This window comes from Chroicocephalus ridibundus, chromosome 1, assembly GCF_963924245.1.
Source record: "Chroicocephalus ridibundus chromosome 1, bChrRid1.1, whole genome shotgun sequence".
NCBI classification, from domain to species: domain Eukaryota; kingdom Metazoa; phylum Chordata; class Aves; order Charadriiformes; family Laridae; genus Chroicocephalus; species Chroicocephalus ridibundus.
The window spans coordinates 34,400,873-34,425,489 of NC_086284.1; the positions used below are offsets into that span (position 1 = coordinate 34,400,873).

The 24,617-nt window shown below is 42.1% G+C and overlaps 1 protein-coding gene across 7 annotated transcripts in view; it reads right to left on the minus strand.

Annotated features, from left to right (window-relative positions):
- LRCH1 (leucine rich repeats and calponin homology domain containing 1) overlaps positions 1-12,632 on the minus strand; it is a 140,044-nt gene extending 127,412 nt beyond the window's left edge. For 2 of the 7 annotated variants that reach the window (XM_063334502.1, XM_063334493.1), the window contains exon 1: positions 12,211-12,630. In XM_063334502.1, the coding sequence (XP_063190572.1) occupies positions 12,211-12,463 (253 nt within the window). In that variant the 5' untranslated portion in view covers positions 12,464-12,630. Of the gene's footprint in view, positions 1-12,210 lie in introns of all 7 variants that reach the window. The other 5 variants (XM_063334543.1, XM_063334511.1, XM_063334528.1 and 2 more) reach the window with 5 other exon arrangements.
- Between the last annotated feature and the right edge of the window lie 11,985 nt (positions 12,633-24,617).

A 24,617-nucleotide genomic window follows, 5' to 3' on the forward strand; every position in this document is an offset into this window, starting at 1 on the left:
TTTACTTGTATTATTCCCACTGGTTCCAATAAAATTTTGGGGAAGAAGCTAAAAGATTTGGGAGGGATGTAGAGGGAAGCAATATCCAGCCATTTCATAAATCTTGTCCTTTTCAGACCTTTTACTGGTGTAAGATTTTTCAGATTTAAATAGTGAGCCTCTCATTGTTCTCCTGACTATTCCAAACTCCTGGTTATGTAATCATCCAAACTATTCAAAAATCAATCAGAAGCCTGTATTTATTATAAGCACACATTCACATATAGTAACTGGTGTACTTGTTTCACAGGGGGCAGTGTTTGGTGGGGTTTTTTTTCCACTTTTAAAGGTAAATCCTACTATACTGGATAGAAGCATAAGGGAACTTCACCGACTCATTCTATTCCCCACACATATAGTCTCAACTGCAACGCTCGTGCTTCAGTATTCCCATAGCAAAGCCATGATTTATTTCTTCATTTTAGAGCCTTTCCCTGTAGAGGCTAAGCCTTATATTCATTCTTACTCCCCTTTAACAAGAACTTGTAGAAAAGCCTCTTTTTTTTTTTCAGGCTACCATTGCTTCATAGATAAACACAGCTTAAATTTTTCTGATAAACTGGATGTTGGAAGGCCCACATGGCCACATCTCCCACAGCTTAACATTTAAGTGCATAACTAAAATGCTTCAGTGAGACTACCAATTACTGCAGTTATGTTACTACCGCACCGAACTGTTCAAGATTCCAGAGCCATTTTTAGCCTTGGGCACTAGGCCAAAAATAATCTTTTCAGTTCTCTAAGAAGCCAAATGTACAAAGATATGAAAACTGACAGAGGGAGTACAGCACTTCTTGCCAAAATACTGATTTTTTGTTAAAGTTAATACTATTTCATATTACTTGATTCTTAACTGATTGCAAATCTATAGTGATATTCTTTTACAGACTGAATACTTCTGAATCATACTACTGTGCTTCTGTGCCAGATGCTACTATAAAGTGAGCTCTTCATTTCTGCATTGTGCTAATACATTTAAAATTGCTCCCAGGACTTAAGACCATAATGAAAGTATCAAGGTTTATTTCTTTACTACTATCCCAATATCTGCCAGAATAAAGCTTCAATTCAAATGCCTCAACCCCCATTCTTCTACGTATCTTACAATGTCTTGATTGAGACGTAAAATAAAAGACAGAGAACTGAAGCTGGATTCCTTTCAGTTTTGTCCTTGATCTGTTCTGAAATCTGGATTAAGCCATTCAAAGTTTCTGTTCCTCAGTTTTTCCAACCTGTGAAATCAGAGGTAACTTGCTTCCTTATAGAACAATGAAATAACTCACTGAGAAGAGCAAGGTTTGCAAGGTAATTTTTAACAGAACAAGGTCTATGCTAGAATCAACTAAAACTAGAGATCAGCTCTTAAAGTTATTATGTTAACACTCAATATAATTGCATAAAAGGCTTTTACATTAATCAAAATACAAGAAATTCCAAAGACTACTTTCTCCACCCTTAGAAGTTCCTGACTGGTTGGCTGAATGTCAGAGTTACACACGGCACACTTTAACATAGCAGTAATAGCTGCAATACCATGATACAAAAGAATATACTGAGAGAGTGGCTGTCGTGCCTCTAAATTACCTTACAAAAATTTGAGCAAATTGAAGTTATTGGATGTTTTATATTAGCTTATCTTTTCATTCAAATCATAAGACCCATACCACTTGCATCAAAGATTTTCTTTGAAGAGCTTGCCATATATCACCTTTACTTTTCATGTTGAATTTGAATAAGGACATGGGAAAAAGAAGCCAAAAGATGGGGAAGAAATGTGCCAATTTTTTAAAGGAAAACACGCAATTTCACACTCAGCAGCCTCTTTCATCCCCCCCAAAAGACCTCAGAAAAATAAGGGATTAAACTACACATTGTCAAACTAACATGACAGTTTTGAAAGTTCAGATGATGAATGGAAACATCCATTATAATACAGCTATAATTCAGTAAAGCACTCTATTAGTTTCTGCACATTTTGACTAAAAAACTACATCATTACTCATGAGAGACATAAAAAAATAATCAACAGCTACACACAATGACGAAGTATGTTGATGTTGTATACATCTAGGTACTGATTCTGATAGGTCTTAAAATAAGACAAAGTATGGGAATATAAAACATTTTAGGTGGACCCAACAAATTCTTGGTCATACATCTTACTTCAAAAATACTACTAAGGAGGGAAAAATGCCACCTCTGATAAAACTTGCAAATGACAAGACCTGTGTGAGTGAGGGAAAAAACAAGTCACTAACACAAAACAATCTGAACTGGCTGGTAAGTAAAACACAGGCAAAGAGTAGGCATTCAGCCAGACTGAAATTCAAATCTTGGAACAGGGATAGCAGGCAAAACTTACCGAGTAGGGAAACAGCACTGTACATAGTGGAAGGCAAGAAGACGGTTTTGTTGAACCGGGATGAACTCAAAATAAAATTTAAAAATAAACCCTAGCAACACAACATACAACAAACATGTGAAACCTCAGTTTAAGCTTCTCCCCTTAACCTATCACAGCTGCTGTTTAATAACCAGGGCATCTTCCCCCCGCCCCACTGACTGCTGAGAAAGCTCTTTTCATCTTTGACCAGAAATCCCATCCCAGAAATCGTCATATCACTGTCCGTATTTTTTAATTATATAACATATGAATGACACTATGTTCTTCCTCTTTCCCCATCACATAAACAGACAGCTTTGCTGTTACTACACTTGTCGTGCCTGAAAAAGACTGAACTGAGTAAATTCAGCTAGGCCTCAATATTCTCAAAATACAGTCATATAATAATGACGATGGTACAACCTGTCAAGTATTCAATAGTCTTACCCCCTACTTCTCCTGTTACTAAATTTATAAACAGTTAAAAAAGTAATTTTAGTAATAATTTCACTTACCATGATAGCAATTTATTTCACTATCTTTAAATTATGATACAAGCTTCTTACTATACATGAACTGTTGTATTTATATTTTAGTATCTTGCTGTAGTTCCTGTAAGCCTAATCCAAGGGTGTATTCTGCTCCACTTATTTCCTTGGATTAGTCTCTGATCCAATCTTCTTTTTCCATCCCAATTCTTTCCCATTTTCCAAAACTTCTCAATCCATTTCAGAGATCACCAATTTATCTTTGCGCACACATTTTACGAACCTGTTTCTTTCTATTCACCAACCAAAAGATGCAACTTGTCATTCATGCTTTTCTCTTCATATTTAAATATGGGGGGGGGGGGGTGTTTCTCATCTGATTTTTTTCATTTTTACTTTTTGCCTGTCTAATGTAGTGCTACACAGGAGTGATGCCACTGCCACCAAAGATGCAAGCTTTAGATGTTAAAAAAGCCTGACATGTCTGTGTATACACAATAAATCAAAGTGAAATTGTCATTAGTAGTTACTTTGCTACTTTTGAAACATACTACATCATATTATAATCTACAGTATAAAGAAACCAAGGCACATGCCACATTTAAATATACTTCTAAGCGGTTTTTTTGCTGAATTTAGTTTCTTTAATTCAAAAATTTATTTACCTTATCTCCTCCACCCACATATTAATGCTAGCTGTCCCAGCAGTGTCTCCTCCTACCAGAAATAAGTATTTATAGGGCTGCATTAGTAGAAAAAACCTAATTGGCCTACCTAGTTAAATCAAAAAGCTAGAAATTAAATCTGTTACCAATCTTGCATTTTATAGCACTGCAGTTTTGGAAGGAAATAAAGTTCTGTTAAAGCAGGTGTTTCACATCTACCTTGATATTGGCAACATCCACTTCAAAAAGGAAGGGTTATCAAGAAAAGTACAGAAACAATCATGGGGAGACAGAAAACATTTGTAGTCTTTATAACATTTGCAATTTATATATGGAAGCAGTCAGGGTATTTCAATAAATTAATCTATTGAGAAACAGAAGAGGTAACAGACAACAAGTATCTTCTAACATATTTTTCTATTTGTTCAGTACAAATAATTCCCTCCATTCTACGACGAGTATTTTGAAACCAAAACCACTTGTGCAGGTTCACATCCTGCAAACTCAGTATTACCACAACTCACACCAAGGAATAAAATCACCGAGCTACAGAAAACCAACATTAAAACCTTATTCATCTGGTAGCACAGGTCACTGTCAACATGGTGCTCAGCTATTTCATTCTGGGTCTGCTTCTCATAAAGATCAACTCAAGAACTCTCTTCCGATATTCAAAACCCCCAGCTACTTCCAGTAACTTCTCTAACCATACCTAGAACAGCTACCTCACAATGGCATCATGAAATTATCAACTAGCTTTCAACTAAAGGAGCCAGAATTCCCACAAGCTCAGCTGAACATGAAATATTTCATGCAGCTTCAAAACTGAGTGCAAACCTCAGGCTCCAAATCAAATGCAAAACTAACCCTCATTTGGCTCTGCCAAGATCCTCGTCTCACTCACAAGTTTTGACTTTTTTTTCTTCTCCTTTAAAAATATTTCTCCTACAGACTGGGACAGAAGGATGAAAGACTGTTATTGTTATTTCTATTTTTAAATAGTTAGGAGGTTTACAGATATTATGGTGTTCTGCACCATACAAGGAAAGAAAGGGATAAAAAGGCAAGCTGGCCAGCAAGACACCCTTAGGGGAAAGAGGCTAGGGAGAAGCGTTAGAATTTTATAACTGAACTCCTCCCACAAGGACACATCTACCCACAAATTTAGCAGAAAGTAATTATTCCTCCTGAAGCTCAACTCCTCAGTAGCCTTCCAAAGAACCACTCTGATCTGTGTATTATACCTTGCAAAATACGCTCAGCAGAGAGCAGTCAGAAGTCAGGAGACATAACACCCATTTCCACTTTTGACAGTGATCTACACGTTGAATACGGGTGATATAGTTTCTGGCTCTTTCAGTTTTACACATGGGAGAACACTAAATGGGTATGCTACTTTCATAATTCTGGTCTCAACAGAACACATTAAGGATAGCTTTCTGGTTTCAGAAGTGCCATTTAAATTATTTAAATCATATTGATCTTAATTGTGAATTAGAGATCTAACCAGCTTGGGAACGTTCACAAATGTAGCATATGCTTACTAACAGAGTCAGCAAGAACACAGCAGGCAGAATGAGCAGTCTCTGGCTTGGGGAAGTTGCTCATCCTTCCTAGAATGGTCATTCTGATCTGCAAAACATCAGTCCCTCCGTCCTGGTTGCTTTTGCAACTCTGTAAGCAGCAAAAATGTCACTGGCTTTTCCTTCTGCAGGCAAATGGATGCTAAGCTTCCCAAACTTAAATTTAATAGTTAATCTTTTAAAGTATGAATTTTAAACTATTTTTGTAGGATAAAACCTGTAAATGTCATACATATGAGTCAAATAATTTTCTCTATGTTTATCTAATTCTCTGTTCATAAAATTCTAATCATCATTATTAATGGAATTGCTCAAGAAATACACCTTCCTCAGTTGTACAGATATCAGAAGAGTATCCCAAGCCATTACACTCAACCAAGAATATATAGCTCACCGCTCACTTGCTTATAACCCTTTCCCTTCTTTCACTTCCACTATTTCATATATTTTTCACTAAGTACTTCATAAACTTTCACTCACTTTGTATGACACTTCCACCTTTAAACAGTATCTTCTTCTATCCATTTTCTTGTTCAAACCTATATTACATTGGCGTTTGCTACCGTTCTCTTCCAAGTCACTGCTCTACTGGGCAAATAGTCATTCTACTTTGTCATAGACAATTCTCCCCTGATCTCTTCCCCTCACAAAAGTATTTAGTGTTCTCAAAACTCTACTATAGTAACTGTATTAAGATTCACATTGTCTCTCCTGCTTTACAGATGTCTAAACCAAAATGTCTTTTGTGCCAAGGACACAAAAGCAGCAGACCAGGGGAAGGAAGAAAAGGAGGCTCACAAACCACGTACAGATATTTGGCTTCTACCTCCCACAAGGCCTGTGACCACATGCAAGTAGATCTTCAAAAACAAAGTTGTTCAGCTAGAAGCATTTGAAAAGGAACCTGTAACACCTTTACTACCATAGTAGGGCTTTTGGAGCTCTGAGTCAGTCTTTTCCAAGGCAAATGGGCCAAGGGCACACAAAGTGACAACATTTCTACAAAAGAATCAGTTTTCATCCATTTACACGCACAGCATAACCAAACATGGCTTTGGCAATTCTAGATAGAGCTGTTTTTCAAACAGCCACCTTAAATTGGAAGTTAACTGTAAGGGTAAAGGTTCAATAAACAGCTGAGCTTACTCCTCCTGAAATTGAGAGGTTTCACTCTTCCTCCTACCATGTGTTTTCTTCTGCCTCTCAGCCCTCGCACTAGTTTTGAAGTTTCTCTACAAAGCAAGTTAGCCAAAAAAGAAATAAAACAAAAAAAACCCACACTGGGGAAGGAGATGGACGGACACACACTCACACGCAGAGTCAGTGCTAGAAAGCCATTAATCTGCTCAAGCCACATTCTGAAACAGTAACCAGGCACTTGAGTACTCCTAATTTGTTTCATGCAACAAAAGGCACTCTGAGCTAATTCACTTTATTTCATGCTGAGAAGAGCCCAACAGCACCTGCAAAGTCACTGACTGCATTTCAGCTATGGGGGTATAAATCTCCAGACAAAAGAGGTAACTTTCAAAAGCACAACTGACAAGACTCTATACAGCATAAGAACTAATAGACTCTTTTCAACAGGAGTCAATAGCCCTGATGTTTATATGATCCACAAGCAAGGACATACTCAGACTTGGGGAAGAAAAAAAAGGACCAAAGGGCTTTAAAGGGTATTCTGCAGTTATAAGTTGCTAAGCATGTCTATGCTTCTAAAAAAATCATTTAGTTTGATAAAGCTCTTTCACAAAGCATTGATTATCAGGAAACAAAAAAAAAAAAAAAAAAAAGAAACTATAATGAGTTAATACAGAGATGTCCAGAGACACCACAGTATGAAGTTACCATCTGAAATTGCATTTTTACTGTTGGATACATAATAATGAATACCGAATGGATTTATCTTCATTGTTTAGCCTTGATATAAAGGCAGATTATATAGTAATCTCAAAAACCAGTTACATCCCATAAATTTTGGCTGCAGGGCAATATTCAATTCATTTGTGAGAATAAACAAACATACTTCCTCCTCTCTTCCTCTCCTAGCACACTTAGGATGTTATTTGTGTAAGAGACAGAATAAGTAAGGTTAGAAATCTTCAAATAAACACAGGAAGGGACTGACTATTGAACATAAAGAAGAAACAGAGGTGGTGTTTTTTTCAGATTTGTAATTAAAGATGTTGGTTTTATTGATATGAGTTTGGATAAAATTAGCAAAATGAAAGGTCCTCAAGAAGCCTCATCCAAAAAAACCACAATGTGATCAAAATATGAATTCAAGATGATGAATTATAACCTATTCAAAGCAGTAATTATCAGAGAGAATTCTTAAAAGGAGAGGGACACGTCAAATCTCCTTTCTTGCCTAGTGACTAAATAATAACCAAATTCTAAAGAAGAGCCCATTCAGTGGTCATTTATGGTTTATGAAAGCGTGCGGTATCACAAACAAACTAATCTGTATCTGTAACATCCTTCCCAGTACAACCTGCATTTATAATAAGTGGAACCAACTGCACATCTACTGCTATAATTAGAAGAATTCCCAGAAGTGAAGGAAAAATTATGTTAATAAAAGAGATGAAGAATATCCATTGAGGATGAATTATGGCAATCTAATAAACACAGTTGCTTATTTAAAAAAAAACTAGGAAATAAGAATTCTATACTTTTTTATTAGCAAAGAGGACTGAAAGGAACCTATTTCATCTGAACCGGTATCAGTCTTCAAAACAAGAAATAAGTATTTCAGAAAGACAAGCAGAAAGAGCTTACAGCTGTTGGATACAAACAAACACATTCCTGGACTTAACTGTGATGGAAGACAACTTGTAAATTTGTTTGTGTGGTTTTTTTCCCCTTTACATGATCCCAGAGGAAGCACTTAGATGTCAAAATTCAAGATAAAGCATCCCAAAAACTAGAATTAAAACTCTACAGGTTCTCAGATAGCTGCTCAGGTGCGACTGTGATTTTTTGGGCCATCTTGGAAACAAATCCATAGTTATACAGTCCAAACAACTATTTTGAAGATGCTGCCGGGCTGGCTAATATGTCTTCAGCACCGCATTGTCAGAAGAGTACAGTCCATTTATAAACATTTAAAAAAAACAGCAGGTAGGAGTTATTTTGTCTAGTGACCATTGTAACGTACAAAAAATAAGTACACAATCTTTCCAGAATTTCATACTGTCCAAACAAGCATTCAAAGACTTTAATTTGTATTTATTTTCAAACAACCTAACACTTGATTAAAAAAAAAATATTTGCTTCTCTCCCACATCATCACAAAAAGTAGCAAGTAATCCTTCCTCATGTGCCTAAGCTACACAATAGAAATGCATGGAACAGGTATTCACCAGAAAAGGTTCGGAGGATCTATCTTCAGAAATATAGCCAAAGCCTACAGAAAGAGGCTGAAGTGATACAGGCAGACATGGTTACACATTTAAGTAACAGCTTTGGGCCTTTTTCTTCCTCTTTTATAAAACAACATGCTTCCAGCATTCCCAGTGGTTTTGAGGAATATAATTGCACACTATTACTTAAGAACTATGTGATTACTGTGCCACTGTCTTCTGCATAACCCAGCCTGTAATAAAAGTGATAAGAATAGCATTTATTATTTTTGAAATGGTTTTTGCAATGCATCCACACTGATGTGGTTTAAAACATCTGACTAAACTCAAGATGCTTTACATAGAGGTTTTATTTTCTTCTAACAGTACTGCACACCACACAAACTCCCTTCTGTGTACAAAGATACTGCCTGAAAGTTCATCTGACCGGGTCACTCAGCTCTTGAGCAAAACTCTCAAAGACTGAGGAAGAAATGTCCTGTCATGTCTCTATAAGCAAGATGTATTCAATGCAAATACAAATCACAGAAGAAAAAGCATACCAAGAAGCTGCACAAATAGAAACTGACAAGTATAGTTAAGTCTCTACAGTTACTATGGAATGTAACTGCAGTAAGAACTAGAAAAGCCAAGCAATTCAGTCCCAGCTATTAAAGGCAACCAGGCTACATCCCTTTCGTGAGTTTATCAATTGCTATATAAAATCCAACTTCTAACTTCAGGAAAAAAATAAATGCATGAACAGAGAATTTAAAATTTAACACTTCTGTCTTCCTCAGACTTACCTAAAGCACTCAGAACTTTTCTACAAACCAAGCTTGGTAATATTTTATTTGAGAGTATCCATATATCATTATTTTCTCAATCCAAAAATACTGTCAGTATCTAATTTTAAAACACTATCAAGATGCAGCCATGGTTTCAGTTTTCTGGAAATCCCCTGATCCTCAGATCTTTAAACTCAGTCCCCCAGCCGAGTCTTCTCTAAATCAACGACTGTCCTTATTTTTCATTAAGATTGGCCCTCTTTAGCAAAACAGCTTTAACAGTGAAAGGCTACCCCTAACCCAAACACCAAAGTTTCAGGGCTTCAGAGACATGTCAGCACATCAAATCCAAAAGTCAAAGTCATTCATTGTGAGGACATATTCCAAGTAGCACAAGAAAGAACTGGTTTTATGCTATGCACATTTATGGAGAGGAAACGAGAGAAAATTCCACCAAGAGTTTGCCCCAAGAGCTTCAGAAATCTGGGCTCAAGCCAAGTGTCTCTTCTGTTTATATATTCTACTTATGTAATGTAACAAGTGAAAAGGAACACAGATTTTTCAGAAGTTTATCAACATACAACTTAACTCACAAGGCCAACAATTCCCATTAAGCAGTTACAACATGTTGTTACAAACAAAACTATAAAGTAACTATAGATTAACACACGGTTCTCCTAAAAGGGGACAATGAAAAAAGGGCTGCCGTTGTTACAAGACTGAGACATGGGCTACTCTACACTGCTGTTTATATCAAACTAAAACAGAATGAAAATCCCATTCTACATTTAATTTCATATTGCATGTCTTCCACGTAAACTCTGACAAAAGTACATTAATGCTTGAAGACAAAGGCTACCTTTTTCCACAGCTCTCCTCTGAACAGAAAACTTACTAGAACAAGTAAGCATGTAACAAGCAGGTACTTACCTATACATACAACACACAGGTCATGCTTGCACAGAACACACTTACACTATATACAAATACTAACATGTAATCACTGCCAATCAAAGAATTTTTTTCAGTACATAATTTTGTTTTCCAACAGTTTGGATCAATATTAGGTCAAACCAAACAAGCTAACTTTCTGGATTTCCAAACTACTTATATTTCATGCCTTCATTAAACTACAACTTTAAAAAAGAAAGAAGATAAAACATCTTGCTTGGGGAGACAAGCTGAAAGTCATTCTTCTAACTGCATACAGTTCCACTATCACATCGTATCCCTTTCGCTATCACATCTGTTACCAAGTTAGTTAATGGTTAGCATGGCAATTCATGCTACCAATTCATGGTAGTTTCATTCATCAAGTTTCCTTCATATTTCTCTGATACTGATATAGGTGTTCATACGGACCGCTATGAAATCCATTCAGCAACAGCAAACAAGCGAGAGCGCTAAACAACAATTACCACACATCTGAGACATTACTCTGTTCCTTATAGCTGGGATAGATACAAGTATACAGTCGGCACATATGTTTCCATACACAGGAAGGCATAAATACCCTCATGTACAGCAGTAGTGAGAATTCAGGTTCGTGTTATCACATGTTTGCATGCAGGTATAGCACCTGCTGTTTTGTGGGACAAAAGCAAGTGAATACTTGTCTGCTCTTTTGCTGTTACAACACAACCATCTTCAGCAGGCAAATGGGGACATAAAAGGGCATGCGGAGGCGGTACACTAAAGATCTTAGGAATACACTAATATATTTTTCTAGTGCCAGTTTCTGCTGTTCTACATAGTGACACTGTGTAAAGAATGGATTAGGTTGCAACCTCCAGCACAAATAGGGGTAGGAAAACAGGTATGATCCTTTGTGGGGGTCTGCCGCCTTAGGTGAGAAACAAGTGTGCCTTTTTTCATGTTGGAAGGAGGATGTGAGGGCAAGAGAAGCACACACTGGATGCACCTCCCCTCATCACTCCTGCCTGCAGGGTTGTGAGGCCTGTCCCCTCTGCAGATTTATGTAATGATGGTGTCCCCCACTGTAGAATATGTACAGTGCCCGTGAAGACAGGGATTTCTCTCCACATTCATCTTGGAAGATAGCATTGCATACAGAGCTGGAACTATGGCTACGTGACTGTAAGGATACAAGGGTGGATATCAACCTGTGTTGAACAGGTGGCATCTGTGAAAGGTAGGACGCTCCCTGAGGTAGCTACAGAGCAAAAGTGTTCTTATGGACATGTCTCCACTTCTGGCGTGCAAACAGGTCACATTTCAGAGGCACACGAGTGTCTTAATGTGATTACATACAGACTTGCGTCCACTCCGTGCCAGGTGCATCCACCTACAAGCAGTGGGACAGAAGGAGCAGGTCTCCACCCTGGCACGCGTCTGCATTCCTCCCACAACCGATTCAAAGGTGGGCTGGCCGCCACCTCAAACCTCAGCGGTCAGGGAAGGGTGGCACAGAGATGCACATTCCCCAGAGGGAGAAGAAGACAGGTGCGAGCAAGAATTTCCCCCCACACACAAACACCACACACACATTCCCCCAGATGAGAGAGCCAGCTCTTGTCTCACCAAACGCGGGGCGGGGGGGATGGAATGGAGGGGAGTGTGCAGCGATCCAGCCATATGGGAGCAAACACCTACCTCATACACCAAGCCGTGGGGGGTGGGAAGGAATAAAGAAAGCATAGGGTCCACGGAGAGCTGGGAGCGGGCTCTGTTTCCCTGTGGGGCCAGGCTCAGGGGAGAGCGAACGCCTCACGCCACGGAGCGAACAGGGTCGGGAGTGGATGTTCTCCTCATACGGAGCTTGAGGGGCACTAGGATGCCTGACCGGGCGTCGCCGGGGGACCCACCTTCCCCCCCCACCTTCCCCGCCCCCTCAGGCAGATACCGGCGCCGGCCGCCCCCTCCCCTCCACCGGTTCCCCCGGTTCCTCGCCCGGCCTCACCTGCCCGCACCGTATCGGAGAGGTCGTGGCTGAGGGCGGCGGCGCTGCGCGGGAACTCCTTCAGCTTCCTGCCGCTCAGGTTGAGACCCCCGGAGTGCGCCGCCTCTTCCAACGCCCGCTCCAGACCCCGGTTCAGCGGCGCCTGCAAACCTAGCGACCCGCCGCCGCCGCCACCGCCGCCGCCGCCCACCCCGGCCGTCGCCGCCACAGCAGCGGCGGGGAAGGGCTGCGACTCGCCTCCCAGCGTCGCCATCTTTTCCCCTCGCCCGCCTGACCGCTGGGGGTACCCGAGAGGGCCGCCGGACCTGCCTCCCTCTCTCCCTTCCTCCTCCTCCCGCTCGCTGTAGTGGTGGTGGCGGCGCCGCCGCCGCCGTGAGGGGGAGGGGGAGCGGCAGCGCAGCCAGGAGGCGGAGGCCAACGGCCGGGCGAGGCGCGCCCACTGCGCATGCTCCGCCTCACGGCCGCCTCCTTACCCCCCCGACACCACCGTGCGGGGCACTGCGGCGCCCCCTAGCGGCGACGCGCCTCCGACCTTGCCGCCGCTGCTGGTGCTGCCGCCGCTGCTGGTGCTGCCGCCGCTGCTGGTGCTGCCGCCGCTGCTGCAAAGGACATGGACCTGTTGGAGTGGGTCCAGAGGAGGGACACGAAGGTGATCCGAGGGCTGGAGCACCTCTCCTGTGAGGACAGGCTGAGAGAGTTGGGGTTGTTCAGCCTGGAGAAGAGAAGGCTCCAGGGAGACCTTTTAGCCCCTTCCAGTACCTAAAGGGGGCCTACAGGAGAGATGGGGAGGGACTTCTTACAAGGGCATGTAGTGATAGGATGAGGGGTAACAGTCTTAAACTGAAAGAGGGGAGATTTAGATTAGATATTAGGAAGAAATTCTTTACTGTGAGGGTGGTGAGACACTGGTACAGGTTGCCCAGGGAAGCTGTGGATGCCCCATCCCTGGAAGTGTTCAAGGCCAGGCTGGATGGGGCTTTGAGCAGCCTGGTCTACCGGGAGGTGTCCCTGCCCATGGCAGGGGGGTTGGAATTAGGTGATCACCGTTCTGTGATTCTATGACTGGTTTTTGTTACAACATTCCCCGCCACCTTCCCTTTTTAAGGCTAGCCCACGAGGTCTGCCCACCACCGGCTTTGGCCCCTTCTCCCAGCGTCCACCGCAGTTGTTCACCACTCTAACCACGCCGGCAGGCTCGGGGGCTGGATGCGCGGCAATTTGTGGTCAGGTGGTGTGCAACCACTGTGCACGGGTGCAGGCAGGCATGCCTGTGCTCCGGCCGCAGGCCTCATTTGAAAATTAGAAGCTGCAGTGGCTGTTGCCACTGAACAAGGCCCTGGGGAGCATCCGCCCTGCAGAAAGCTTTTCTGTGACTTGCTTCTCCCACAGGGAGAAGTTCACACGTGTGCATGGGCCCCCGGGGACAGCCTGCCAAAGAGACACCTTCGAAGGTGTGATTTGGAGTGACAAACCAAGCACAGGAGCCATGATCAGTTCGGTTTTCAATGGAATAACCTTTCCGAGAGGGCAAGGGTGTTGGTTTGGATTTATTTCTCCCCTCCCCTCCTTTTCTGCAGCTTTGCAAAGCTGAGCCCAGGAGTGGGAGCGGAGCGAGGCCTCATGTTTCCTCAGGGTTTACAGAGTTCAAAGCTAAAAAAGGACTTGTACGTCATCACCCATGACCTGTATTTTACAGGCAGTTACATTTCACTCAGTTACCCTGTGTTGTGATCAATGTCTGACATTAAACCAAAGCCTTCCTGGCTCCAGGAAGTTCAACCACTGAGTGCTACAGGGACAAGGAAGACAGAATTACCACAAGAAAATAACTCTCAGTTTCTGAAAAACAGGAGAGATCGTAGAGAGTTTAGCAGTCACAACAAGCAACAGCACTGGTTAAAAGGGAGAAAGAGTGTTAGAGGTAGATCTTTTCACATAACACTATCATACTATCCATTAAAAACTTGTTGTTTATAATTAAGTTATGCTCTCAATATCAGCATTTTTCAATTAGGTTTTATATGCGTTGCATCACTGCAGAAGTGTCGCAGGCAGCACAGCAGAGTTTTTAAAAGAGGGTGCCTTACATTAAGGAAAGAGCTGTAAAGTTAGACGAGTAGGATGGTGATTATTTTCCTTTAAGTATATTTATACTGCACGTAAAATACAGACCCTGAGCTTAAACTCCAGTCCAAACTCCCCTCACGCCTACAATTGCCAGTTCTTCATGTTTCATGCAGACATCTTGGGTTTCGGCATGACAAATTCAGTGTCCTACCAGTTCAAGAAAATTTTGCGTGCACCAGAGAGCAATTCTTGACACCATTCCTTGGAACAGTCCCTAGCCGAAGAGGAAATCAACAGTTACCACAACAACAGTTGTGCCCAGATAGCACATTACTTTTGACAAAGCTTGTTGGTGGGTTATTAAGATAGAATTTCCCACAAAATTCCACTAGTCACAGCATGTTTTGGATTTGTTAAAAGGCTTAATTCCAGCTTGCGTGCAATCTTTGCATTGCTGCTGGAAAGCATAAAGAAACAAACAGATGAATAGCTACTTCTTAGCAATTTAAAGAAAAGTGTTGATCAACAGTAGTTCAAGTTGAGTAAACTATGAATAAGGGCAACTGCTAGGCTTCCCCTATAATGGAATTTTTTTTAAAAAGCAAATTTAATGCAGTAGATACTATATTCTTTTACACTTAGAAGAGTCTGAAGTATCGTAGGTTTTATAACTCAGTAAATGACTTTGCACAGGAGATTTCCTATGTATGAAATTACCTAACATCATGGAAGTTTATTTTGAAACTCGTAATATAGAACTAAACATTCAGGCAGCATATCTTCAGAATTCATCTTCCAGCATCAGCCCTTTACAGTCAGGTAGCAGGCTTTTCGTTTGGTGAGTTTTGGTAAACTTTCTCACCAGTGGGACACCATGTTACTTCCTCCCCACCTTCTGGTAAGACAAAGTTATTCCTAGTGCTGATTTTGATAAAAACAAAAAGTTGAGGTTTTTTTGCTCTTCGTTGTCTTCACACCATACCGCTAATCCTGGGATTTGCTTCACAGCATCTCGCATAAGGGAGGCTAGCAATACCTTTCCCAGACTCACTTGAAGGACAATTCATCCTTCTTAGCACCTAAGGTGCTAAGGAGCCATGAGGCTCCCCTGCTCGCAGGCAGGGACAGCGTGCCCACCTTGGCTGCCCCATTGGGCTCGCACAAAGGGCCCATGGCTAACAGAGGCAGACAAGTCAGCACAGTGTTCCCCCTTAAGACACCCAACATTGGGACAGGTAGGATATAGAGAGGCCGGGGCTGTGCTGGTACATGGTCTAGCAGGGGTTAAAGATGTTGGTTCCCCCTTGTAGCGATGCAAGGCCGAACACCAATAATCAGGGAGATTATTCACATTCTTTTCAATGAGACCTGTTTTAAACTGCTTTTTGATCTGAGCGGCTGAGGTACAGTGCGGGCATGACCCGTGTTTATCAGATACTGCGTAGAAACTCCTGGAAGTAGCGTTTTGAATGCCGCTAACGTTATCAAGATTGTGGAGAAAAAAAAATATAGCATTGAAGCTTTACTGCCTTGATTTTCTCTCTTCTTTGCCTGAGTGCTGTGCCAGATCTAGCTCCGTTCCTATAGATACAAAGGATTAGAAACTGGAAACACTACAGAAAAAAGAAAAGATCAATCAGAGCAGTACCGGTTTCCTATCCATGCAGATGTACATAAAAGGTCACACTCTGTATATTGACTTCAGTCAGATCACAAAGGGGGCACAGCCTGGCACAGCAGCTAAGCTGAGCTAATGGCAAGCTGTCATTGCAAACAGCCCTTCCATTCCTTGCCCCCGGCTATGTGATCTCCCCCGTTCCTATGTGACGGTATTTGCATTTGTCTGATTCTTCAGGGAGACCTAGAGCAGCTTAAAAATTAATTCTAGAAGGAAAAGAAAACAGTGGATGCTCTTCAGTGAGCAGACAGGAGTGTAGCAGAGGAGAGAAGGAATGCAGAAGGAAGACTTATGAGTGTAGCAGAAGGAAAAGATTGCAGAGGTGACCGTTCTGCAAATTGGGTCACAAAGAATGTTTGTGACAAGAAAAATCCTATCATCAGAGATGTACAGAAAGCACCATAGCTGAGGGAGACCCTGAGCCTTAGAGCCTCAGAGTGAATTTCTATGACTCTAAATTGGCAGAAAAGAAGCAAATAACAAGGCCCACGTGGCTTGTGAAGATCAGAGTTGGGCAAGGGTTTATGTGCAAGGAGGTGGTATCTCACGAGGTAGTGCATGAGCTCAGTGTGGAGTACCTGTCCTGTACCAGACATGGGACTTTCGTAGCGTGGAGCAGGAGAGCCCCACTTTACTTCAACATACAGACATTTACCTCATGTTCCGTGTTCTCTAAGACAATCCTGAAAAGGCAATAGCATGGAGTAGCTCACACACAGTCAGGGTATGCCAAGGTTTTCTTCACATGAATATCCCAGCTGGACAAGCTGTCTGGTGCAAAGATAGAGCCAACACACAAACACTAAGTCAAATGCAAACAGAAAGTCGGCATCACTCAACTTGCCAGGCTGCCTCCGTTTGGTGCCACGCAAAACAGCAGTCACAACACAGGAAGGCCACATTATACATTCTTGGTAGCGTGACCATAACGGCACCAGGACAAGAAAAATTATTAGATGAGTATCAAGAGAAAAAGCAGGCAGACTAAAGCATCAGGCGGCAAAGATTAAAAGATGCTCTTTTCGATTAAAGCACGGACTCCTGAACCTGCTCACAGCATGCCTAAGACAAGCGGTTCGTAGCAGACACACCAGCAGAATGAGTAGCCTACGCAGAGCAGACCATGCGCTGCAGCTTCCTTGCAGCAAAGCTGGTGAAGAGAGTTTGAAGGGGGGGGAAGCTATATCAGGAAATAGCTCAGAAAAATCCATCTATATAGCACCTGCCTCACAGAATACTCAGGGAAAAAAAAAAAAAAGAAAGGGAAAAAGAAGAGAGCAATTAATTGGAAGGTAGATAAGCAGCATGGTCACTGCTCGTAAGACACACAAGGTTCATCCTTGCGTAGATCCGAACAAGTTCACTACATAAGGGGGCAGAATTATTTAATTGCTACAAAGAAAAACTTCTTGGTCCTGGTGACTGATCATGGCAAGCATTGAGAGCTCAGGAAAGCATCACCCTCGCTGTGTCCTGAGACCCAGCAGGTGGGCGGGCTCAAAACATGCACTGAGTGATAGTTGGTGGGGGTCAACTGCTTCAAGATCAATCCGGAACACCACCACATACACTAGACATGCTGGCAAGGTTCACTGTCATGGTAGCGACGCTGCTGTACAGACACGGATGCAACAGGACAAAAGCTGTGAGAGATCATGACCAAAACTCAGCTCTCAGCTAAGAGGTCATGAAAATAGACCTAAGGGTAAACTAAAAGCAAAACGAAGTTTAGTATCCCTGAAACGCTTGACCTGACTAAACATTTAAAGGTAACATAGTAACATGCCCATACCTGAAATATTAATTTAGTTCAAAGGCTTTTAGTAGTTGTAAACTGGCAGAGTTTCTTCCAAGTTTCTCAGATGACCTTGAAACATGCAATGTGATAGAGCAGTAACTACGTCCACGCTTGCCTTGAATCTACTGCTGAAATACAACTTCAGCAGAGATTCAGGGGATTGTAACTGGGATGGGAGCCATCCTCTTGAAACAGAAGGAGCTGATAGGTGTTTGCACCGCAGTCAGTAGAACAAAGACATACCTAAGCTGGGAAAGAAATGTCTTGCAGGAGTTTGCCTTTATGAAAATTTGAAACAACATCTGGTAGGGGAAGAAGCCATCAGAGTAAGAAATAACCTGTCTTCTAATATAAATAGAGGAGACAATTGGTTACCGTCACTAGCAATGAAACAGCACTTACAGAGAGACACTGTTGGCAGTCCCACAATGCCTCCACTGTATCCTGTTGAAATACTACAATTTATATGTCTGTTGCAAAAAAAAACAACTATGCAAACCTGATTTCCTACCCACAGCAGACTGTTAGGACAGATGCATGGAATTGAAACAGAGAGTCCTCGGTCTATTGCAAAATCCAGAAAATGCAAGAAGATAGAAGACATCAGCCAACCAGTTGAACTCTGGTTTCTAGGTGGAGCACACAAGGCAAAGGTTTTGTAAGACCCATGCTTATGATTATGGGAAAGACAGCAGGTAAAATGCTTCATATCCCTGTTAAGAACAGCAAAAACACTGGGACCAAAGAGAACTGCTGCCTGGTAAGCTGTTGTGATATATATGGAGAAAGTGAAGGCCTAAAAGCCAAAAGCAGCAGTGGAAATGAAAGAACAGCTCTGCCTGAATGCAAGCACAAATATTTTCCCTGCAAACCACCCAAACCACATCTCTGGTATAAACAAGTTCTTGAGACACCTGGGAACCCAGGAAAAGCTGTGAACCAGCACCAGCCTGGTGGTTGGAAACCACTCACCTGACTTGAGTCAGGTAACTAATTTTAGTTGACCAGCGCTGCCTTTTCCCCACTCAGTCCAACCATGTTGCTGATACCAGTTGACTGGCAGCAATAAGCGTGAAGGTAAGTAAAATTGCAAAGAGGGCGTTCGGATACTGGCCCCAGGAAAAATAAGCATGCATGTGATTCCTGAATGGGGAATTGTGTCCAAGAACATGATAACAGCCAGATATAATGCTTTGATAATGGACATGAATATGGATCCCTGCAACCACCAACAACTCTTCACCAAGAAAGTATTTCACCCCTAAGGGGTATCCTTGCTTTCCAACAGGCTTCCAGGCCCACTGAAGCAATGGTTAGTTGCAATTGTCAGCACCAGCAGAATAAGGCTTTTACTGGAAAAGGGTAACCTTCTCCTTGGTCATCCTAACAGCCCCCAAACATCAGCAAGGATGCCAGTATACAACATTTTGTTGAAAAGCAAGTCACATGGACCCTCGGTTTTAATCACCTACTTTCAAACACTTTGCATGGAAGTGAAGCTGTGTGTATCACAGATAAACAAGTTTTGGTCTGTGGGGGAATGTTGCCTTGGTACGCAGCCAAGAGAAGTGCTGGACTAGGAAGGGGATGCCCAGTATGCTCAGTATTTCAAGAAATATGGGCTTGTATGACTTACAAAGAAAATGCATGTCTAAGAGCAGCCTTTGATTCTTTTCTAGTTCATACATGATGCTAGAGCAGCTGATAGTGTCTTGCAGGTCCTGGGGTGCTCAAAAATAACTTAAATCCACATTTGCCCTTTGTCTGTTGTGCTGCAACTACTATGGGACAGCTCTTGAAAAAGAGCAGCAGAGAGTCAAGATCAAAGTTTGCAATTTAAGTGTCCTCACCTCTTCCCTAAAGATCAAGGCATTCAGCATTTCATATTAAACATCCCAACAATAATAATTTTGACGTAACTACCAAGAAACATAGCACTTGCTGGATTATTTGTGAGAAAAACAAAGACTCAGCATATTTCATCATAAGCCATTAACACATCTACAGTAACTATAATAACTCTGTACCAATTAAGCTTATAAGCAGTGTTTTAGAGGCATTTTACTCCCAGTTAGCTACAGAATACAGCACTTGGTTTAGAGCAGTCTTTTCTTCCTCCAGCACATAACAAAGCCTCCATCCTGTGAACAGTCACTTAACATTAGTTCCCAGCTTGTGAACCGGATCACTGGAGACCAGCACGGGGCAGGCTGGGATGCAGACAGTGTGCTGAGGGGGCCACCTGAGAAGAGGAGATGAGAACTGCTCTTCCAGATGTAGCTTTACAGGCTTGCAGCATCTGGGAGTTGAGCAGGATCTTCACACAGCAGGGTCTGCTTCTTTCCATGGAGGTCTGGGTCCTGCAATCACAATATGGGGCTGTGAACCTTCCACCACTCCAAAACCTCATGTGCTAGGTACCACTAACCAGACACGACAGGAGCTGGGTGGGAGCCGCCAGCAGTACATATGCCCAGCTGAACCCTCCTAGAAAGGTAGCACCTCCCTCCAAACCCCATCATGCAGCTTGTTCTTTGTCCCTGTCCCTTTCCAAACCACGCCCTCATAAGAGACCATCTCAGTCTTTGCCAAAGAAGATACTTATAAGAACCAAAGTAACTGATTGTTGTTATAGGGCAAGTTCCTCTTGTTTTTATTAAAGCAAAAAATGCTGGAGATCTCCATCAAACAATGACCTCATTGCACTACACTGTGCAAGAAGACAGCTACTGGCCAGAATCTTTTGCATTATAAATATCAAATCATATTTCATACACACTGGCTTGCATGTTTGGCGACTGAGTGCATAGGGTGAAGTAAGAGGCATAACATCAAGGAGCACAATGGAAATAATAGATTCCTCTTGGGAAGAAATAGTATGCAGTGTTCCTAGTAAAACTGACTGCAAAAGACAGCTCAAAAATTGTCGATACGGCGTAAGTCCAGGTTCTTGCAGCGCTGGGCAGGCAGCAGTCTTCCCTTTATCGCCTCCTCTTCCTCCAGATAAACGCTGTCAGACTGGGCAATGCACACCCAGCAGGATGGCTTTCCTTCTCACTGGTAGGTGGAATTACAGCCTGGTCTTGAGCATGGTGAAATAAAGGTGATCCAGTAAGCAGCAGAGTTTCACGTCCTGCATGCAGTGGAGGCCAGGAAGGTACCCGGGGACGGGTGGTGCTCTGACCAATTTCTCACAAGAGTTTGGCTCCTGGGAGATGCCGGGAGGTCCTCCCTTGCTGCAGAAGCTGGTGGGAGTGGAGGGTGCTCACCTTTATGCAGAATCCATATAAGGGCACACGTCCTTATATTCTCAATGTGCAGCCATTTAAGGACATCTACCTGAATGTCCTTTTCTCTTCTCCCCCAGTTTTTTTTGAGCCATCTCCCTCACCTTGTGCCTTCAGGTGCTTTCTTAGAATTAATGCCTCACACTCTATTTTTAACAATAGGAGCTGAACACTGAAATGGCAGAGCTAAGTGAAACGTCTGTGGAGACAAGAGGAAGGAAAAGCAATTTTCCACCCATCCCCCTCATCTGTGATCTGTGCATCTCTGTTAATATGTAAAACACAGAGCTGCCTGTACAGCCTACATTACATGTAGCCATTAGAACAGGGATGTTTTTTCCATGTGTTTCTTATAGCACTGAATACTAAAACACCCAAGCAGTAATGCAGATTACTAGTCCTCAGTGGCTCTAATAAATGAAAGGGAAACAGCAGAAGTCCCCAAGAAAAACCTTTCAGGGATCTGGCTACCTTTCCCTGAATTCATTTGGGTATATAGATGGCAAGGGTATATCCTTTATCTGTTTCATGGGAGCCTAGAGAGCTGTTTAGAAAGGATGAAAACAGCTGGCAAACAAAGTGAAACGCATGTTCTAAGTACTCTGAGGAAAATAAAAAGTAAGAAGGAAAGTGCTGGTCAGGGAAAACATTCAAGCCCTTGCATGACAGATACACAAGGGATAGAGGTTATTTTTACAGAAAAAAAAAAGGAAATAGAAATTAGAGATTGCAACCAGCGCTTTACTGACTTTTTTCCCCAAAACAATCTGCATTCTCTGTGCTTGCAAAGAAGCAATTGATTTTTCCAACATATTAAGCTGGGAAATTTTTAGGGCGATTGCAACCGTAATGCAAATACCTTCTGCTCTGACGAGATTCCCCTCTCTGTAATTACAGTCCGCATCAACAAGGCATGTTTCATAAACATGTTTCAGAAGTTCTGTTCTGAAGTCATAAATCACTTTTTTTTGTGTATAAACAGCACAGCTCAAGCTCACGCAAACAAGGAGCAAGCTCCTCACCTCTTTCAGCTGTGGCCACCTAGCTGTGCTTCAGGCCAGCAAGTCCTACTGCAGCAGCATCTCTTCTGTGACAAGCCACGTGGCTCCACATCTCTCTCAGCAAGCACTGCCCGTCAGCGTGCCTGATTGCAGTCAGTGCAGTTTGTTAAAATTGGGATGCAGGGAGGGGAAAAAATACGCAGAAAACTTATAAAATGCCTTTCCCGAGCTGTGCTGGAGGTACTTATTTACATACGCTAAGCACTTATGCACACCAGCACTGCATCTTTCACTCACAGCATCTCTAAATTACGTGGTGCTTCACGTACATACCGACTTTGGTCAGGCCATGGATGTTTAACCAGGTACGTGACGATGATTGACTTCAAGACAAGCATATATTTAAAGGCTAATTACCAGGTGCGCCTCACATTTGCAACATATCTGCAGTAAAAACTCTGAAGATTGGCTAGCGCTCGTCTCGTGTTTTTAACAGAACGCCATGCAGTATAAAGTCAAAAGTCTTAATAAATCTAAATATATTATAGGACTTGTATCAGCCAACTATATAAATTCCTCAAGCGTGGAATCAGGCTTGCTTTACAATAACTCATTTTCATTAATCTATATTGATGGGTAATAATTATGTTTGTAGATGTCAGTTCCTTTGAAGCCCCGTGTCATTTTTCTGTCGTTTTGCCTACAACTGATGTCAGACTAACAAGCCTATAATTAGTGGCTTGTCACACCCTCTGAATTCTGGCACGGACTCCATATTTTCCCAGTCTTCTGGAATTTATTTCCAATTCCAAGGTGTTTTCAGAACATCTTCAATTGCTGATGTGTTGAAAGTTGTGTATGACTCTGCCAGGATGCAAGCACAAATCCTGCTCTGCTCTGAGTAAAAAAAATATATTTTTTTAATATTTCTGCCTATTTACATCACTGATATCAGTTTTGCCTGTTTCTACTGATGGGCCTAAAACATTGTAATTGTTCCTAATAATTGAATGCTTTCATATTATCCTTGGCTGTTATTTGCAGATTTTTTTTTTCTGAAATCTTTAGTTACCTGTTTTCAACACTTAATAATTTATTACTTATATGGATTGTTCTTTTTTGTTGCTTGTGGAAATTATGTCTTTTCAACAGCTGATTTCCTTCTGCCACTGAATCATGACTGATGTTTAGTCCCTCCTCTGACAAAGGGGGAAATTTCACATTTTCCGTCTAAATAAACTCCTCTGAAATATATCGCCATATTTATTTTCATTTTTCTACTTATATTTTACCTCCCATACACTTTTCTCATAATTTACCCCTGCTTCAGGGATTTAATTTTCAGGATAACCAATACATATACACTATTGGTGGCCAGTGTGCCGTGCTTGCCCATATTGAATGTAATCAGATCATGATCATTGGCCCTGAGGCAACTGAAGCTTTCCAGTGTAGCCATTAATTCTTTTTTTATGAACAGGGACTGTAACATAAAGCCTGAGCCAACAGCTAAATCAAAGTCACAGAGATTGTATTAACTCCAGAAATTCCTACCTTTTGAATACCTGATTTTGCAACAAAAAAACCTTGTACTTCTAAAATAATGCTTAGTGGAGGAAGTAGGAGAACAGAGAAATTGTTCTTCTATTTTTCCTTTTTAAAAAAACCCTGAAAATACTGATTCCCAGCCCTCTGATTTTGCCTTCACCAGGCAAGGTCAGCACCAGGGCTGGAGCTGACTGGCCCACCAAGTGGCAAAGGTCTGTAGGACATTGCAGAGTGTTTGGCAGGTGGCTGTCTTCTCAGTGGCCCTGTTCTAGAGAGGACAAGCAAGAGTCAAAACTCTCTGCAGATTGTACGAAGTCTACGGCCCCTCTGATGGATTTCCCCTGAGCTTTGCAGGGGATCGCATGTGAGTGGCCACACATTTTCCTCCCCAGCCCTTCTCAAATTTGAGCTCTTTTGCTCCCAGCCCTCCCAGCCTCATCTCTTCCCATTCCTGGCTCCTTGTCCAGTCCCAGCCTCCTACATTTTTTCACCCAGCCCAAATCTCCCCTCATTTCCCCATTTTCTCCTTCCTCTATCCTTGCCCAAAATTGCTCATGTCTCCAAGCTCTAGCTCTGACCTTTCCTATATTCAAACCAAACAACTTCTCTCTCCTCACTACCACCAGCCAGGAAAAGAGGGACATTGAGAGGCCAGGATAAACAGGACCCAAGGCCATGGTAGCCCGGAGTTGCAATTACACAGTCCAGAAGGAATGGTGTCCAGCTCAGACAGACTCTCCAAGGTATTTAGCTCACAGCTGCAGCAGAGATCTACAAAGCATGTGCTAACTGCATTTTTTTTCCCTAAAAGGTCTATAACTTGGCCATATTTGCGTTCATTTTTCTGGAGACACAAAATATACAAAAGTTTTCTGCGGCTAGTTTCATGTCCCTCCTATAAAGCGTGGGGGCCAACTAGAGTTTCCAAATGAAAGACAGAAATTAACATCACCAAAACAATACATATTTTCTAGCCACATTCTTGGAAGTGACTGAACTGTTTTATTTATGCACTTAAATTTCAGCTA